The 20,530-nt window shown below is 36.5% G+C and overlaps 1 protein-coding gene across 5 annotated transcripts in view; it reads right to left on the reverse strand.

Annotated features, from left to right (window-relative positions):
* Positions 1-20,530, reverse strand: part of WDFY3 (WD repeat and FYVE domain containing 3) — a 237,613-nt gene that overhangs the window by 98,255 nt on the left and 118,828 nt on the right. For 4 of the 5 annotated variants that reach the window (XM_073891880.1, XM_073891881.1, XM_073891882.1 and 1 more), the window contains exons 12-19: positions 18,259-18,716; positions 16,786-16,869; positions 11,149-11,326; positions 10,140-10,354; positions 7,199-7,311; positions 4,734-4,965; positions 3,449-3,549; positions 3,088-3,306 (exon numbers count right to left, since the gene is read on the reverse strand). In XM_073891880.1, coding sequence (XP_073747981.1) covers positions 3,088-3,306; positions 3,449-3,549; positions 4,734-4,965; positions 7,199-7,311; positions 10,140-10,354; positions 11,149-11,326; positions 16,786-16,869; positions 18,259-18,716 — 1,600 coding nt within the window. The remainder of the gene's footprint in view (positions 1-3,087; positions 3,307-3,448; positions 3,550-4,733; positions 4,966-7,198; positions 7,312-10,139; positions 10,355-11,148; positions 11,327-16,785; positions 16,870-18,258; positions 18,717-20,530) is intronic. The other variant, XM_025887611.2, reaches the window with a different exon arrangement.

The following is a 20,530-nucleotide window of genomic DNA, read 5'->3' on the forward strand; positions in this document are numbered from 1 at the left end:
TTTTTTACCCATTCATCTATCGGTGGACACCTGGGCTGCTTCCATATCTTGGCTATTGTAAACAATGCTGCAATAAACATAGGGGTGCATATGTCATTTAAAATAATGTTTTTGTGTTCTCTTCATAAATAACTCAGTAGTGGAATTACTGGATCATATAGTAATTTTATTTTTAAGTTTTTTGAGGAAACTTTATACCGTTTACCACAGTGGCTACATAGAAAGGTGTTTTGGTTCAAGTTTCCTGTTTCACCAGACAACTCTGATTATTTCCTAACATTCTGCAATCACTTCCTGACTCTCATCTGGCTTCTCTCTGCTACCCACTATGTTGCCTGATCATGCTAGGAAATAATGGGTCAATATTAATTCAGAGGCGCCTGGGTGGCTTAGTCGTTAAGCATCTGCCTTAGGCTCAGGTCATAATCCCAGGGTCCTGGGATGGAGCCCCACATGGGGCTCCCTGATTGGCGGGAAGCCTGCTTCTCCCTCTCCCACTCCCCCTGCTTGTGTTCCTGCTCTCCCTATCTGTCAAATAAATAAAATCTTTTAAAAAAATATTAATTCAATCTTAATGTTAAGCTAATTAAAAATTAATTTAACTTTTCTAAACATTCAAGAAGGGGTGAGATAAGAGTGTATATATCCAGATGTTAAAAGTTCCTCCACCCACCCGCTCACCCCCAAAAAATTTTTTACAAGAGCTAATCTGTAACCACGTAACTTAAAGCAGACCCACCATTTTTCAGGATAAGCACGTACAAGTAAATTCACTAAAAGTTCAGTTTAAATCATATGAAGAAAGAATTACAAAAAAAATACTAACGTTTATTTTTGGAATCTTAAAGTATCAACATACACTGAAATGCCAAGATTATATTTTAAAATGATAATACAAAATATACATCCATTGATGAGTTAAGAAATGAAGAATCTTATCAATTGGTGACCTAATATAGGAACAGAACTGAAGAAACTAGGTGAAAAGCAGGGTCAAACAGCTTTGAAAGGTCTAGGGTATGGACTAAAGGATGTGAAAGAAAAGATCAAAAGTATGGGCAAAACTAGGAACTCTTCCCTTTCCCTTTCCTGTTAATAGACTGAATCTTCTCCAGAACTGTAGAAGATTTTACCTACAAAAATTTTCTGGGAGTTTCACATTCTGACTCAGGCTGAGACTAAGCCATATCCAGCATTCAGTGGTATGTCAGGATATCTTGGTGAGCCAACTGGTTTTGGACAACTCCTAATTAGCTATGTGTCTTAATGGGCTGCAGCTATTCAGAGGATGGATAGTAGTAGTAACATCATCTATAACTAATGTATCTGTTACTGTAATTCATAGTGATATATGGATTATAGTAGTCTTGCAAATTACATTTCATGAAAATGATAGCATTAGAAAACATTCTCCTAGTTTAATGAAATATCCCTAGATCCATTCTTAACTTTTCCATTAAATTCTATCCTTTTTCCTCTCCATTATTATTCATTTTTCTCATTATTTCCCTTTCAAGCCATCCATATTTATTTTCCTTTTCTTCTCATTCATTCATTCATACTTTTACATATTTTAAGTGTTTTAAGTAGCAGAGCTGCCCAGATTACCAAGGTAATAAATCAGATCGTGTGTAAGAGCATATAGTTCTACTTCTCTCTTTGTCTAGACAAAGACAAAAACAAAGAATTAAAATCTTGGAAGTCCAGATCGGTGAAAAAAAAACCGAATAATATCTATGACAGCAGGCATAAGAGGAAGGGAAGATTCAAGAAATATAAAGGAAGCATAATTCAGTAAAGATTTAGTGGAAGGGGTGGTATTATCAAGGTAGACTTGAGGTTTTTAGCTAGGCTGACTGGTGGTGGGGGTGTCATTTACTAAGACAGTTAAAGAGAAAGAGATGCAGGTTTTATAAAGAAGAAACATTACAGTTTGAGTTGTTTACAGAAAGACTATTCATATGAAGATGTCTAATTTGCATTTAAAATATGAGGAGAAAGCATGGGACACAGAAAAACAAAAAAAAAATTTAATTTTGGAATCCCTGGGATTAAAAAGACCTAAAGCTAACAAAGATAGGTTTTTTGGTTTTTTTTCCTCACGAAGAGAAGTTTGAATACAACGACTAAAGATGAAACCCTGGGTGGCAAAGAAAGCTGTTGAAGGAAGTTGCAAAAGAGAGGTCAGAGATGTAGGGCAAGAATGAGTGGGTCTCCCAAATGGCAAGACTGAAGACAGGTTTGATTAGGAGGAAAACATCAACAGGATCAAACGGAGTGTCCTAGTAAGAATTTTAAAGCAGTTATACTGCCTACTCTGTCCTAGTCATAAAGAATACTAAGACAAGAGGCCTTACAATCTAATTGAGCTAACATTCAAATTAATATCTGAATACTAACCACATGTGAAGCAATACGTGGTATTATTTGATCAGTTAAAAGATAAGTTTAGATAATAGACAATAAAGAAGAGGTGTATTTATGTTACAAATGCTTATATTCAGAGCAAAGAACATTCAGTAAACTGAGATTTTTATTTTATGTTATTCACATCATTTAGGAAGATCCTCACGAATGTCTTGTGTTTGAACTTCTATTGGATAGCAACGTAACATTATGGCATGTTGGAGAGAATTGGAAAATTAAGATTATTAAATGGTATGTATTAAGCCTTGAAGGTAAGTGATGGATAAAGTAATTAATATGTTATTGTGTCTAGCACAGAGTGGCACATATGGTAGGCAGGTGCTCGATGAATATTCATTAGTTAAGCAGAATTCGTGGCCAATGAAAATCCTTACTAAAATATATCAAACAAGCAATCTGCTTTCCTAGCAAAAGCTGTGATTTCTTGGCAAGTAGAAATGAATCCTTATTTTAGGAATTCTTTCCATTGTTTTCTATCTAAGTCTCTTTTGAAAGTGCCTTAAAATTCACTGGTAAACAATATTCAACATTTCATAACCTGTTCTATTCTATAATAATTTAAATTGCAAGCAAATTACCAGCTGGACTTTAAGGATGAGTATTACAGTGAAACTTAATACTTTTAATTATCACAAGAAGCAAAAAGAAACAGATACTGACCATAGTTTTGAAGTAGTTCCTCTTTGGTGGAAACAATCAGAGATCGGTCTTTTGCTGACAGAACGATGGCAAGGCACACGTAATGCTGCTCAGAAGAATTTGCTCGGCGCACGACAGTAAGAAGTCTGACAGGGTGGTTATTTGGAGGAGAACTAAAATGTTCAATACAGAACCAGCTAGAGTAGCTTAAGCCAGACGGAGGAGGGAAGAATCTTTCACCTAAAATAAAAATTGAAAAGTAACAATGAAAGAGTTTGTGTGGACTGATATTTACATTTAAAAAAGAAGGCAATAAACTCTAAATAAAATATAATCTAAAAAAAAAAAAAGAATCTCATGAGCAAGGAAAGTTACTATTTACCAGAACCAATGCCGCTGACCACGGCCCCATCGGTAAGACCTGTTGTGACGGCATTGTTTGTAGGAGCATTATGAGGGGCCAGACTGGGCAGAAACAGGCAGCTACCAGAGAAAAGACAATGTACACATTAGAGATCAACTGTTTTCTTCTGCCACTACGCACTTACCATTGTGGAATAAACTGCCATCATTTACAGGTAACTAGAGTAAAGAGATCATGGAATAAAACTGGGTGCCTGACAAAGTCCTTCCCTTCTTGTAATTATGTAAGAGATATACACTTTAAAAATCTCCAGTGGCATAATTTTTATTTCAAATCTTTTAAGAAATCAAACTATAGGCCGCATATGGTAAAATGCACCAATGCATAACCCTGTTCAAGACACTGGAACATCTCATCACTGCAGAAAAATTCCCTTGGGCCCCTTTCCAGTGAGCTGTTTTCCTCTGTGCTGATGAGTTCTGACTATTCCATAATATGTTTTAATCCACCATTCAATAATAACACATGACAATGTTCTTAAAATACAATTTACAGATTTCGATTGATGTATGAGAATCCCACAGACAACCAGTATAGACATAGATCTATAGTATTAGCATTTCTGTCCGTTTTGAGGCTAGTGGATTTTATAAATTCTTCTAGATTCTCTATAGATTTATTGTTGCTTCTGCTTCTATAGCATTTTCTGCCACTTGAAAATATTTACTCATTTGATGTGATAGTCACCCAGTATTTATAATGTATATGGTACTAAGGTACTAAGCTAGGTAATTTCGGGGGAAAGGATGATGAGTAAACCCAACAATTTTTAAATCTAATTTTAATTTGCATGTTATCTATAAATTTATTGTACTAAATCAGAGATGGCAAACGTTTTCGGAGAGGGCCAAACCATAAATATTTCACGCTTTGCAGACCAGAGTCTCTGACATGACTACTCAACTTTGCCATTCTAGCATGAAAGCAGCCATAGACAACACATACATAATTGAGTGTGGCTGTGTTAAAATAAAACTTTATTTGCCAAAAAATAAAATAAAATTTACAAAAAAATTTGGACCATGTGTCTTAGATTCCAGACTCCTATAACACAGCAACTTATTTAATACAATAAATAATTTAAAATTAAATCTAAAAGCCTTAAAATAACATGCTCAAAGAACTCATTTGAGAATATATAGTGTACCTTAAAGTATATTTAAAACCAAAGATCTATTTGTCAAAGGCAAGTAGGAGGCATAAAATCATATAATAAGGCTTGGCTACCTTACAAATTCCTTACCCAAACCCTTCAAGGGATGTGTCAAATTCAACAAAAGCTGGAGTAACTGATGACCCATGAAGTCTGATGTCATGTGGGGTTGTCATGGAGACCAGACACTTCACCCTAGTTAGAGGTACAGTACTTCCTTCTGCAGATTTTACCAGGCTCTTGCTTATCCGATAATGGTTATCTTCATGTAAGCTGAAAACATTATCAGAACCCAGACCTTCCATAGATGTGATCATACTACCTGTAAGTCAAAGAAAAGCTCTTGGGAAAAATATCATGTAGATTTCTAAAATAATGACTTTACAAAGCGGACTTATTTTTAAATACCACTCTTGAGTTTCAATATATAATAATTTTATGATTAAACACTAAAGCTATTATCCAGTTTTAATGTACTTTATGTTCATTTTTAAACTTAAATAGCATGTGTTTCCTTTTTTACTTATAACTAAAGTCAAACACATTGCAGAAATGTTGGCTACTACAGGGTACAAATAATGAGAATCACAAGTAACCACTATCCAAGCCAGTTACAATGTAATTTAATCATACATTATAGATAATGATGTTTCTAAAAAGCCAGATTATACTTTTCACAAAATTATTTATTATCTCTAAGAAAGCAAAATATTCTAGAAGAATTATAACAGAAAGAAACAGGTCACCTTTATCATAAAAATAATCAGATAAATAGCAAAAACTTGCTTCTCTTCCATTTTCTTCCTACTTTTAACTTTTCCCTTAAAATTATTATAATTAAATATGTAATCACGAAAGTACTTGAATTTAAGAATTCCTATATGCGTGTAAATGGTAATAATTTCAAGACTAAAAAGACAAATTTTAAACTGGTCTATTTTTCAGGAATCCATTACAAATGTAAAGAATGGAGAAAATATCCCTTCTCGAGATAAACTACATAAATATATAATTGTTTTCTCTCTTAAATGTCCTATGCATTCAGGCAACCATAAAAATATTTCGATCTTCTCTTAGAGAAAGGAACTATTTTTGTTTCTATTCTTTGCAAAGGAAATCACAATCCAATTCTAAGGAACTGGGTTAAGTACAAAAGCAACAATAACAAAAGACTATAGACATCTAGGGGAGGTATAAGGACATATATGAAAAACTGCAAGACTTTTTGTTTCCCAGTAAAACTGTACTGGAACTCAAAAGATCTTAGTTTCCAAAACAGTATTCACTAATCACTGATGATAATTCGCAGGAGAAAAAACTAAGACGGAAAGAACAGGTGGACGTTGCCTGACCGTTTGGATTCCCACCTGAAAGAACAAGGAGACGCACGACACGACCACTACATCCTTTCAGGGCAGCTGTTCTACTTTTCTAAGTTTTACTCTTTCCTGCTTTGCTAGTAAGGGTGACTTCAATCCATCAAAACAAAATGCCTATCACTATGGCTCACAATTACACAAAACGAAGTGTAAAGAAAAAAACCCCAACAAAACCAGAGGACTCGCACTAGCAGGAGGTCCAGTGCCACGCAGCCCTCTGCTGAGGGCGTGCTTGTCCGTGGCTAGGACGGAGCCCGTTGCCTCTCAGGGACCCTGCCAGACTGGTGGGCAGTGCCCGCGCTCTCGGCCAGTCGTCAGGCAGCATCCCAGCAGCCTGACGCGGAAAGTGCTCTTCGGGGCTCCTCTCAGCAACGCTACCACACACCTGTGTCTACGAGAGTGCCCTCTGCTGCTACTGGCAGGTCATTCTCGGTCCTCTCTGTACTAGTGCTTGCCAGTGTCCTGGGGGGTGTCCAGGTCCACCCGAGCCACCCATCCAGCACGTCACTTCGAGCTCTAGGATTATCTTTCACTCTACCTCACTCCAGAGCCACGATCTGGGCATGGTCCTTCCTTCTGCGTGTTTCCCTGCTCCAGTTTGGATTGCCATTCTTCTCCCCACCCCCCATTCCTCCTTTTCTCTCACCACATTCGCTTTCTGGCCTAGCCACCATTCTCCAGTCCAGGGACCTATCCCTTTTCTCCAGGCCTATCACTAGCTGCTTGGTTTCACTTCTTTTCCTATCCAGCCTGTCCTTCTCAGTGTAGCTCTTCATCTACTTTTGTCAGTATTTTTAACCTCCCGTCCTCCACATCCTCTTGTAGCAGCTGTCCTGCAAGCCCACGGCCTGTTAACCACTCTAGTTCAGGCAGCCGAGGCGACCTGAGGAAGGCAAAGAAGTAACGAATCCTCTAAGAGATGTCGCCCCTGCCAAGCCAAGCATTACTCCGCACGTAATTCTCATCTCCTGTGGATCCTGCTTACATTAGTGATTTCTTTCCCACCCTCATCGGCCCTCTTCTTCAGTCAGCCAACCAGATTTTATGTTTCCTCATTTAAACAATGACAATCCCTTTCCTTTCTTTCGCAGTAAAACTTCTTGAAATAATATTCATCCCTTACGTGATTTTCATATACACAATAACCAGAAAAGGGAACATGAAAGGTCAACTTACTTCTCATCTCTGGCTCATAACTCAGTGAACTTGGTTTGTGGACCCTATATTGTTTCAGCAGTTTTTTGTCCCAGGCACCACAATTTAATGGACTTGCCAAACGCAAAAACTCCCTGAAGAAGAGACAAAGCAGTTATTCCTTGATTGGGAACATTACAGAATTCATAAACCGAACACACAAAATACGGGGTCTCATGAATTATAACAGACTGCTTAAAAATACAAAAGCAATCAAAACAGTTATTATAAACTTATAATACAATGCTAATTTTACATTTGAATTACCTAGCACTGAAAAGAGAACAGAATGTTGTGAAGGACTAAAAAATGAAACTGGGGAGTATTTTCTTTTAAAATGTGATGTACAAAAATTGAATTGTCTAAGAGTTACACAAATAGGAGTCCTTCATATCCAGTCATTTATGGCATCATGTAAAAGGGGGAAAAAAAAAAAGAATACTTCTCTGAATTTTCAACTCCCTATAGCAGAAAAAAAAATTTTAAGTTAGGTACCCTTTGCCATTTTTCATGTAGAGTACGATATATGATTAGTTTATAACCTTACAGCCTATGGCCCATCAACAACTCCAGTATCTGTACTATCATGAGACGTTTTGTTCTGAAAATTCATTCACTGTGAAAACCGAGCACGTGCAAATGGTTGCTCTACATTGCTTACTGTTTACCTCAGTAGAAGAGTATAAGCTATTTAATAAAATTGTATTAAGTACGAGATAATCTGTCTCATTCACTCTCTCTACTTTTAAAAGCAGATTACCAAAATTAATCAGGAAAATCTCCATGCTATTTGCAACATTTTAGGTCTCTGGATATATCCATAAGATGATGGACAAAGTGAGTAGGGATGGTCTCTTTCATCTTGGTATTGTCAAGGCCTAGTACACACGGCCTGATACAATACTGTTTAATGTTTATCACATGGCTTATTCTTAATCCACCATTATTTGGAGCCAGTTAAAAAATATAAATCACAAATAAAGGCCAACCATTTTTAAGAAAGTTCCCAAAGGCTATATAAAAGAGGAGTACTTCAGCAGAAAAGAAAATCATCTCATAAAGAGAGCTGCTTATATCTGAAAGTGATGAGATACAGGAGTATATTTTCGTAAGGAGAGACAAGACGACTTACACATTAAATCTGTTTGGCAAGGTAATCTCAAGGAAAGGATTTTTATTTATTTATTTATTTGTTTGTTTGCTTGTTTACTTATTTATAAATTAGTAGAGAGAGAGAGAGGGGAATGTAGGGGAAAAGGGAGAAAGAGAATCTTTTTTTTATTATGTTATGTTAATCACCATACATTACATCATTAGTTTTTGATGTAGTGCTCCATGATTCATTGTTTGTGCATAACACCCAGTGCTCCATGCAGAACGTGCCCTCTTTAATACCCATCACCAGGCTAACCCATCCTCCCACCCCACCCCCAGAACCCTCAGTTTGTTTCTCAGAGTCCATAGTCTTTCATGGTTCGTCTCCCCCTCCGATTTCCCCCGCTTCATTCTCCCCCCCCTTTTTTTTAACATATAATGTATTATTTGTTTCAGAGGTACAGGTCTGTGATTCAACAGTCTTACACAATTCAGGGCTCACCATAGCACATACCCTCCCCAATGTCTATCACCCAGCCACCCCAACCCTCCCATCCCCGACCACTCCAGCAACACTCAGTTCGTTTCCTGAGATTAAGAATTCCTCATATCAGTGAGGTCATGAGATACATGTCTTTCTCTGATTGACTTATTTCGCTCAGCGTAATACCCTCCAGTTCCATCCACGTCGTTGCAAATGGCAAGATTTCATTCCTTTTGATGGCTGAATATTCCATTGTATAAATATATATATATATATATATATATATATATTTATCTGTCCATCTGTCGATGGACATCTTGGCTTCTTCCACAGGAGAAAGAGAATCTTAAGCAAGCTCCACGCCTAGCGTGGAGCCTGACGCGGGGCTCGATCTTACAACTCTGGGACCAGGACCTGAGCCACAATCAAGAGTTGGATGCCACCCAGATGTCCCTCAAATAAAGTATTTTTTTTTAAAGGGTTTTATCCCTAGGAGCACCTGGGTGGCTCAGGTGGTTAAGTGGCCGACTCATAGTTTCAGCTCAGGTCATGATCTCAGGGTTCTGGGATCGTGCCTCGCATCAGGCTCTGCACTCAGCGGAGAATCTGCTGGAGATTCTCTCTCTTCCTCTCCCTCTGGCCCTCCCCCTGAGCGTGCACTCTCTCTCTCTAATAAACCAATAAATCTTAAAAAAAAAAGGGGGGGGTTTATCCCTAAAACACAGAGGACCGTTTCTCTTGCATTACCAAGATTTAAATATATATATTTCTTGAATGGTTAAACTGTAGAAGGTATATTCATACCATAGAATACTACTAAGCATTCAAAAGAAACTGAAACTTAACAATTTGGATGCATCTCCAAGGCATTACAGAAAGTGAAAAAAGTCAATCTTCAAAAGTCATATACTATATGATTTCTTTTATAGAACATTCTCAGAATGACAAAATTATGGAGATGGAGCATAGATTCATGGTTTCCAGGGGTTAGGAATGGTGGCGGCTAGGGGAGTGGATGTGACAATAAAGGAGTAGCAGCACTAGGTGATCTCTGTGACATCCTGATTGTGAAATCTACACGTGCGGTAAATAACAGGAACTATAGCATATAAGGATACATTGTAGCAACACCAGTAGTTTTCAGGTTGTATTATTGTTACATAAAATGTAAGCACTGGAAGAAACTAGGTGAAGGGGACACAGAACCTCTCTGATCTATCTTTACAACTTTCTCTAAATCTGTATTTTAAAATAAAAACATTTAAAAAGTATTTCTTAAGAGACTCTAGGAACTGCCATTACTCAGTGGGGCTTACTCAGCTGTGAAGAAGAGAACACACTGACCTCAGCACCATGGGCTCCAGGGCCTGGGAGGCCAGCCGCTCAAACATGCGCTGCAGGGGCGGATGCAGTGCATGCTCCTCGTCGGCCAGCGCCGCGCTACACCGCTGCAGCAGCCGTGCATGGAGACCCGCTTCACACATGACCTGCTGGTTCCTCTCCGTGTGCACCAGGGATTGTAAAATAGTTGCCACAGCGAGTTGAAGGTCCAGAGCATGCTAAAGTTAAAGAAATCCAAGCCACCAGGGCATTCTTAGTAAGAAAGGAGAGAGTTCTCTCCACGTGAAGCACACCTTTTAATAGGAGCTCTCTACGCGTTTCAGATGACCTACAGATGAGTTCAGAAGCTGACAGGGAGTGACACAGCCACTCCAGAACTGAGCTAGGCAAACGTTTCCTATCCTCATCTTGCTGGAAGCATACCCAGCTGGACTCCACTCTCTTCTAAGTCTTCTGTATTAAATGGCTATATAACGAATAGTATTTTAATTTTTGTAGAAACAGTGAATGCAAGGTCTTTTACATGACCGGTAAAGCACTGGTTTAAAGGAAAGCCTATCATTTACATTTGTGACCCTTTAGGCCTTAGAGGCCATATGCACCATTTTAACAAATTAGTCACCAAAGCTCCAATTCACCCAAACCCTTGAGTGCTACAAGTCAGAACAGATAAATAGCCTCAAAGTGGTATCTTCAGTCATTTTTCTTCCTGTACTATTTATTAATAATTTCCACTGCTGAGCAGGATTTATAAGGAGAAAGAGAATTATTTTAGCACCTGTCTTGGTCGCATTTGTGACAGATGAACTGTATTCTAAAACACACAAATCTATCACATTAAAGAAGTTAAGACCCAAAGAAAAACCTATTTTTCCATTTCCTACTTTAGTAGGTGATATGGAATGGTTCCCTATCAGTCTGTCTTTCTGGGCCCCACTTCCCTGATTATACAGTCATATTCATGTCTCTTCACTTATTAAAGATGGAGAGGAGCTAACATGTCCAAGCTTACTTCTGGCTGTGTCACTGACCCAACAGAGGCCAGCAGGTCCAGCATAGCGAGCATGGCTCCAGGATGGATGATGACGGCATCAGAACTCTGGAGAGATGTCGTTGTCACATGTAGTTTCAGGTCAGTGACATTTTTTAGAGGGTAAACAGGGGGAGTTGAAACAGAATGATATGCATGCCTGTAAAAAAGAAAGAAGGGTAATTTAGCATAAAATTCCAATCAAATCCTCCTGTTCAACTTCTTCATCTTTTGTTACCTTTATCCACTGACAAGCAAAAATCTTTGCAATTCAAGGTTGGGTTACAAAACACTTTAAGGCTGGGATATAAAAGATTCTTAGTGAGTCATGTATAAACGATTTAACTATTAATTCTTCTACGGTCTGATACGTCTTTACCATGTGTTACCTCGATTGTTTCATTTAGGAAGGGTGCATGACGACTAAAGTTAACACTGCTCTCTGGTATATTTGAAAGCTGCTAAAAGAGTAGATCTTAAAAGTTCTCATCACAAGGAAAGTATTTCTTTTCTTATATTTGTACGAGATCATGGATTTTTAAAAATATTTTTTTAAGATTTTATTTGTCAGAGAGAGCGAGCGAGCGCACAAGCAGGGGGAGTGGCAGGCAGAGGGAGAAGCAGGCTCCCCACTGAGCAGGGAGCCTGATGCAGGACTTGATCCCAGGACCCTAGGATCATGATGTGAGCCGAAGGCAAATGCTCATTTAACTAACTGAGCCACCCAGGCGCCCCATTTTTTTTTTTTTTTTTTGAGAGAGGGCACACGGGAAGGAAGGGGGGGGGGGGGGGGCAAAGGGAGAAAGAGAGAGAGACAGAATCTCAGACTCTGTGCTGAGCAGGTATGCAGATTTGATCCCATATCCTGACATCATGACCCGAGCTGAAATCAAGAATCAGACAATTAACGGACTAAGCCGCCCAGGTGCCCTATGATGATGGATGCTAACTGAACTTACTGCTGTAATCATTTTACAACATTTGTAAGACAAATCATTATCTGGGGGCGCCTGGGTGGCTCAGTCATTGGGTGTCTGTCTTCGGCTCAGGTCATGATCCCAGGGTCCTGGGATCGAGCCCTGCATTGGGTTCCCTGCTCCGCAGGAAGCCTGCTTCTCCCTCTCCCACTCCCCCTGCTTGTGTTCCCTCTCTCACTATGTCTCTCTCAAATAAATAAAAATCTTAAAAAAAAAAAAAAGACAAATCATTATCTGTAATTTAACTTATACAATGCTGTATGCCAATTATATCTCAATAAAACTGGAAGAAAAAAAATGACACCTGTACCAGAAGATGCAACAAACAGGTAAAATCACAGTGATTCAAAACTTTAGGTAAGGTAAAAGTTCTGATATAATGTGATGAGGGTATAAATTAAATCAAATCCCTCCCTTGATTTTTTTTCTTTCCTTTTTTTTTTTTAGAGGGTAGAGGATGGAGGGGCAGAGGGAGAGAGAGAGAATTTCAAGCAGGCTCCATGCCCAGTGTGGGCCAGACACGGGGCTTGATCCCACAACCCTGGGATCATGACCTGAGCCGAAATCAAGAGTCAGATGCTTAACCAACTGAGCTACCCAGGTGCCCCTTGGTAAGATTTTCTTTTGAAATTACCTTTGGTTTGTAACCTTTCCTTAAACCATGGGTAACATAATCAAGGACTAACAAGATCTAAGTGGCCTACTCTCAAACTGGGTCAATCAGTCAGGGTTGGCTAAGAATCTTGGCTCCCTGACAAGAAATAATGTTAAGTATCAAGGAAGTTTTCCTTTAGCTTATTTGGAACTAGTCACATTCTTTTGCATTATCCACTTACCGCTGAAAATATTCACCACAATTTTTTAAAAACATAGAAGGCATATTTTACATAATAAACTTCTATGAGGTAGAAAACCTCGCTATATCCTGAACATAGCACATTTCTTCTCATCAATGATCTCCACTTTCTATTTCATACTCTTCTTCTACAATTCATGAGTTTTGCACATTTTGTATCCTGGCACTAGAAAACAGATGCTTGTGGCTTCAGCCTATGGGAGCTCTTTGTTCCAATGAATTGGGTTCAGCATAATTTGTCTAATGCTGAGCTCTGTCACTGAGAGCAGTGCAGTTTCAGCTCTCTGGCACAAGAGCAGCTTGGGAAACAGATGCTTTAAGTCAGTGATTTTGTAGCAAAGATTTGGCACCGCCTTTTTTTTTTTTTTTTTTTTTAAGTACCATTCTCTCTTTAACAGAGATTCTAGGAAAGTATTCAGCTTCACTTATAAAAAAAGAATGTGGGCTCTTCCAGTTTATTTAAAGTCACCATGTCCTCCACCTACTCATTTTTTCAACTCTGGGTTTTTTGTTTTGTTTTGATTTGGGTTTTTTTTGCTGTTTTTGTTCAGAAATATTTAATTTCTAAACTTACGGGGCTATCTTGTTAAATGCTTATTACCAATAGGTACCCTCTTCCCATGTTGCTTCTTTTATTCTATGAAATATTTTGACCCATCTAGAAAAAAAGATTATAGTGTAATAGGAATTCTCAACCATTAAGAAATTTCATAAAAACTGTTTTTCATTACACATAAAAAAAATCACTGTGCGGAGAAAAATCCAATTCTACTCGTATATTTTAGTCACAGGACTTCCGAAATTATTTCTGAGTTTCCAGATTTAATACAGACTGAACTTAAATTATGGATATACCCAGGAAGGAGCCTTTATGTCTTCGGAAACCAAGCTCTTTACTAATTAATATACAGCTAATATAGTAGTAAACCTTTTAATCTTCCAGAAGATAACAATATTCTGATATAAAAATTACATTCATTCTTCTCAAACTGGAAAAATTTTGCAAACATTGCATAAATCTAAAACACGGTATTTATTAACTAAAATTAGGTCTATTTTAACAGGTATTATATAATATTATTAATACTAAGTCACTTAGGTATCACTGCAGGTATTATCATTTTTTAAATTTAGAGATTACAGTACGCTTATTAAATGAATAATCCCAAGCAAGACCTAATCATTTACAAACCCTGGATGAGGAACATTTCAAAATTTAACTTTCATGTTGCAGTTATTTTTAAAACTTAGAGAAATTGTTACTTAATATTTCAATCTAAATTTTCATATATATTTAAGACTTACCTATCTCTTTGGGGAATATATTCTTGGATATTTAAATTCTGAATATGCTTTGCCTTAATTTCCATCAAGTGTGTACAGGCCCTGAGTAACAGATAACATGTGTGAACAATACCTAGTACTTGCCATCTTTTTCTCCCCTGCAGATATACTCTGGAGAGCCTTGGTTTTTATTTTGTATTTTGTTTTCACTTCCTCTAGCTCTGATTAAATATTGTTCAGTTATAATTCTGTTCCATTATTCTTTCGGAATAATGAATAATAAGGAAAAGTGATATGAATTTAGTTTTCCAAAAATAAGGTCTCCTAGTTTTTTGTTCCCAATTCTTAAAATAGAGAAGAATTTCCAGGATTTTACGTGCCAGACAACTATCACAAACTCAAAATTTCCTTGTGTATGAATACTCCACAAGCCATAAAAACTAACACAATGTTGGTTTCTCCTTTCACCAACAGAAACATGTTTTGCCACAAAAAAAAGATGCTGAAGTAATTTGTTGAGATGCTCTAGAGATGTTCTCATTTCAAAAGTTACCGTATTTGCATCTGAAAACAAAAACACTGTTTTATCATAGAAAAAATCATAATCATAACTCATGATTCTTATCACCGAGCAAAATGTACGTAACCTGACCAGAATGGCAACCTGAAAATGTCAACGTTGACCTTACTATAATGAACAGTATTGGGAACCTTCTTGGGGCAAAACCAACCTGAAAGCCTAACTGGAATTCCCACAGAAAATGAGTCAGTGACATTTCCCCTGAAGTCAAAGATATGGCATCCCTTACGTGTGGCTCTGATGCAAATGATGACAAAATGTTTTTGATCTAAGCCCTTAAATAACTCTATGAGATGGAATAAAATTTTCCTTTCGTCAAATTATCATTTAAATAAATAATAAGTTCTGGTGGATTTTCTTTCCATGTGTTCTTTTAACCTGTGAATTTCTATTGCAATATTTTATAGTTTTTGGTTAATACTTAAAAATGGTTAAATGTTTTGAAACACAGCAATTTTTATACCTTCACAATTTATGGAATCATAAATGTGACTTTCAGTAATTAAAACTATTTAGTAATTAAAACTATTTTTCTAATATCCAGTATGTGGGATAGTGAGCACACGTGACTCTTCAAACACAAAGAATACCTTTTACTGCATTCATTTTAGCAACAGAAAAATACACTACATCAACTCAAAATGATTTTATGGTTTCTTATATTAAAAACTGCTCTAAGAAAAAGAAAAACAAAATAGTTTTAAAATACAAATATACTGAACACTAAATTCGTTTAAGACTATTCTGAACTATTTCATGATTTATTGTCAGAAAATGAACTCTAAGTCCTAGTGTAAAAATAAGAGAAAAAGGAAAATATAAAGTCCACTCATCTAATGAACACACTACTGTAATATAGTGAAATACAGGACCTGTAACAAATAGTTTTAATACAATAATTCCACTAATACTCAAATTTCAAAATCTGAACAACAGAAACAAAATTAATCAACAACATAGCTGAACCTCAGGATTCATTTTTAGAAAGCCACGACGGAAGAATATATTAATATAAGACTGAAGGACTTGTACTTGGTTATGAGAAAAACTGGGAAAGGAAGGTTATTGGCCCCAACTCTAGAGGGTATTATCACTTTAAGTACAGGTTGCAAATGGAATCTTAAATGGATCTTAATTGTACTCCTGTCAATAACTGCTGGTTCTTTATATTCATAACCTTTATATACAAGGTAGACTAGATGAGCTTAGAAAGAGATAAACACAGAATGAAAGAAAACAAGAGCTAGGGTAGCTTTTTTTTAATTCATTTTTTTCAAAGGTTGGCCATGACAAGTCTCCACAACAGCATCACATTTCAACTGGTTGAACCTGATTGAGAAAATATGCAGTTCCTTGCCAGTGTTGTGATGTGCATTTACGAGTAAAAGCAAAAACTGAAGAATGATTCCTAGCAGATTTAAAGTCAAAAGAAAAAGTACTCTACTTAAATAGGCACTAAACCCTCATTTCTAAATTAATTTTAATTTAGGAAATTAAAATTTAGAAAAATTGCCATCTTTTTCTCCCCTGCAGATATACTCTGGAGAGCCTTGGTTTTTATTTTGTATTTTGTTTTCACTTCCTCTAGCTCTGATTAAATATTGTTCAGCTATAATGTATACTGTATATACAAAATATATAAAATGTATATACAAAATATACAAAAATGTATACTTTACTCTAAAAAGAATCAGATGACAATATTCTAAATGTCCCTCATATCCTCACAGCATTAACACATTTTATTCTCATAAATATACTCAGAATTTGACGATTCTAAAACCTAAAAAAGAAAATCAAATACAAAGCCAAAAAATTTTTGTACAAAGCACAATCACCACATTAACATTTAATTAAGCACAGACAAAAAACCCCCAAAACCCCACACAAATAAAGATTGACTTCTGTTATAAGATCAGTACCTTTTCCTGGACAAAGCTGGTGTACCCCAAGGAGAGGGGAGAGAAGACTCACTTGTCAGGCAAGGAGGGATCTGCTCTGCACGACTACAGACAACAAAACAGGGCGGTTTGGAGAGGTTAGAACACCAGGTTGGCGGCTGGTTAGTTTCACACGAAATACCAGTAAAGTGTAATAAGGAACGTCTTCCATACTCAGCAGGAACAAGAAACAACACTACGACACATGCACTGAGGAAAACAGAAAAGCATGCTCAAGGCAGATGCTTATCTACTAATGTTAACATTTAACACGTTTGTTAAACACAGTGCCATAAGCCCTGTTTTTAACAAAGAGAACTAAAAATGAGGTATACTAACTAGGATAAGTAGAAAAGAGAAAAGTGGTTGAATCTAAATATAAAAATTTCAACCTCGAACAGCTTGTTCCTTGAACACTACACCGTACTATGTTTCTTTTAACAATATATATGCATTTTTATTTTCAAGATGTTATACTTTCTTATCTAAATGTTAAGGTCAAAGAAATACTGTCAAGAAGGAAGAAACATCTCAGTAGATATTTCAAAGTAGATAACTTCACGGTAAAGAACAGAAAACCTATTAGAAAGCTTTATCAAAATAGAGTTATTTGCTTTACTTATGAGGCCAATACAGAAACAATCCAGTTATTTTACGAAATAAAACTACAGCAACTGTTAAAAGTGATAATGCTTGGGACAAATGAGCACCATGACCACTCTTACATTATTTTCAAAGTGAGAAAACACTTTAAGAACTGAAAATAAGTGATTTAGGTAAAATGGCACTCCTATGATCTGCCTTAGAACCCCAGAATTCCCTCATGATAGATTTTATCACAATATATTGTCATTGTTTTGTGTCTGTATTTAAGCTAATGGACGGCCATGTCTAAAAGTAGGCTTGTGCTTGAACCCTCAAGACCAGCACAATAACATGGCATGCAGTAGGTGTTCGTTAAGTACTTGTTTAATGAAGGAATGAGTAAACAAATCTGAAATACTCTCGAACTACCAATGTCTCTTATGGAGCTATATTCTTTTTCAATGATTACAAAATGTTGAGAATGATGAGGAATGCTGAAAATATATCATCTGTCTGGAAACACATATAATAATAACCATGTTCTCCTACTGATAACTAGTATCAGTAAGTCTGGATATACCTAATGTTGAGAATAGAGGAAAAAGAGAACAAAAGTAAACACCACCATTAAAATAAACTTCATACAAACTTCCATTAAGTGCCTCAAGAGCTAACTGACCCTAGACTGACAAATACACAAATATTCACGTTGAAAACCTTAACATCAGAGCAACAGTAATATTCGCAAATAAACAGATAAGCAAATAAGAGAAAAGATTCATTTTCATTTCCTTTCAGGTTAACTTATAATTCAAACCTTAATGCTGAAGTCATACACAGCATACCCTTTAATTCAAAGCAAAGCCATACCTGTCAAAAGAATCTGTGGCTACTTTGTAGAGATAAATAAAGAGTTTACTGCAGTGCCGTAAAGTGGGTGACACTGTGTCCATCGAGATTACATCTTCCTCCAATAGTCTTTGAAACGGCTGTGTATTTGAGGGGAAGACATTCATGGGGCTTATTTTTCTCAGATCTGAGAAGCAGCCAAGAAATCGAACGGCATCTGCCAACTTCTCATACTGAATCTCTGTTTTGAAGAAATGAGAGTTGGCTGGCTCATAGCGCATTGCTGCAGTCAATGTGCAGAACACAGTGTGGAGAAGTTCAAACACTTGATTCTGGTTCACTTTCTCCCAGCCATTCTTGGGTGGTGAGCTCAAAGACCTTTCCATAGCAACAAGCAAGGATGTAATGTACACAAATCCTCCAACTTTCCTAAAAACTGTTCTTGAACGATGGCTTTCTCGAAGGACTGATAGGAGGGCCTACAGGGGATGAGAAAACAAACAAAGGTTTCCCTTAAAATTAAAATTAAAACAAAATACATGAATGTCAAGGGAGGAATATCATTTCTATGAATACCTCAAAGGAATGTTTTTGTCATTTCCCCATTAAGCAGCCCTATTAAGCATATCAAATGTTTTACTAATTAAAAAATGACATATTACACAAAAAATAGACATATAGATCAATGGAACAAAATAGGGAGTCCAGAAATAAACCCACACTTATATGGTCAATTAATCTATGACAAAGGAGACAAGAATATACAATGGGGAAAATGGACCGTCTTGGCAACAAATGGTGCTGGGAAAAATGGACAGCCACATGGAAAAGAATTTAACTGGACCACTTTCTTATATCATACACAAAAATAAACTCAAAATGGATTAAAGACCTAACTGTGAGACCTGAAACCATAAAACTCCTAAAAAAACCAAAAACAAACAAAACAAAAAAACCCCCCAAAAACAAAACAAAAAAACAAAACACACACACACAGGCAGTAATTTCTTTGACATCAGCTGTATAAACATTTTTCTAGATAAGTCTCCTGAGGCCAAGGAAACAAAAGTAATATTAAACTATGGGGACTGTACCAAAATAAAACGCTTTTGCACAGCACAGGAACCCATCAACAAACAAAACAAAAAGACAACCTACTGAATGGGAAGTGATATTTGCAAATGATTTATCTGATAAGGGGTTAATATCTAAAATACATAGAGAACTTATACAACTCAACACCAAAAAAAAAAATACAATTTAAAAATGGGCAGAAGACATAAATTGACATTTTTCCAAAGAAGATATACAGATGGCCAACAGACACATGAAAAGATGCTCAACATCACTCATCATCAGGGAAATACAAATCAAAAGAATAATGAAATATCATCTCACACCTGTTAGGATGGCTAAAATCAAAAACACAAAAAATAACAAGTGTTGGCAAGGATGTGGAGAAAGGAACCCCTCGTGCACTGTTGGTGGGAATGCAAAGTGGTGTAGCCACTGTGGAAAACCGTATGGAGGTTCCTCCAAAAATTAAAAATAGAAATATCATATGATCCAATAATTCTACTACTGGATATTTATGAAAAGAAAACAGAAACACTAATTCAAAAAGATGTATGCACCCCTGTTTATTGCATTATTTACAATAGTCAAGATATGGAAGCAACCTAAGTGTCCATTCATAAATGACTGGATAAAGAAGATGTGGTGTGTGTATATATAATGGAATATTACTCAGTCATAAAAAAAGAGCTAGATTTTTCCATTTGCAACAACGTGGATGGATCTAGAGGGTATAATGACAAGTGAAATAAGTTACAAAAAGACAAATACCATAATTTATATGTGGAATTTAAGAAACAAGAAAAAAGAGACAAAAAGAGACTCTTAAATAAAATAAATTGATGGTTGTCAAGGGGAGCTGGGTGGGGGGATGGGTGAGACAGGTGACAGAAATTAAGAGCACACTTATCATGATGAACACTGAGCAATGTATGTAATTGTTGAATCATTATATTGTACACCTGAAACTAATATAATACTGTATATTAATTATACTTCAATTAAAAGATATCATATTAAAGGCAGAAGGTAGTGTTAGGAAACACTGTCACATATTTCTTTTGGTAGAAGACTAAGGCTACATCCAAATCCTGATGGAAAAGCCTTTCTTTTGATGGAAAATGACATCAATGAATTCAGTGATTTTTATAAAGTAACTATTAAATAAGTAAAATACATAGTCTAGTATAATTTTACACAATCATGAACACTTATGACT

This window comes from Callorhinus ursinus, unplaced genomic scaffold, assembly GCF_003265705.2.
Source record: "Callorhinus ursinus isolate GAN/ISIS: 27379988/994484 unplaced genomic scaffold, GSC_fseal_2.0 scaffold4, whole genome shotgun sequence".
In the NCBI taxonomy this organism is placed as follows: domain Eukaryota; kingdom Metazoa; phylum Chordata; class Mammalia; order Carnivora; family Otariidae; genus Callorhinus; species Callorhinus ursinus.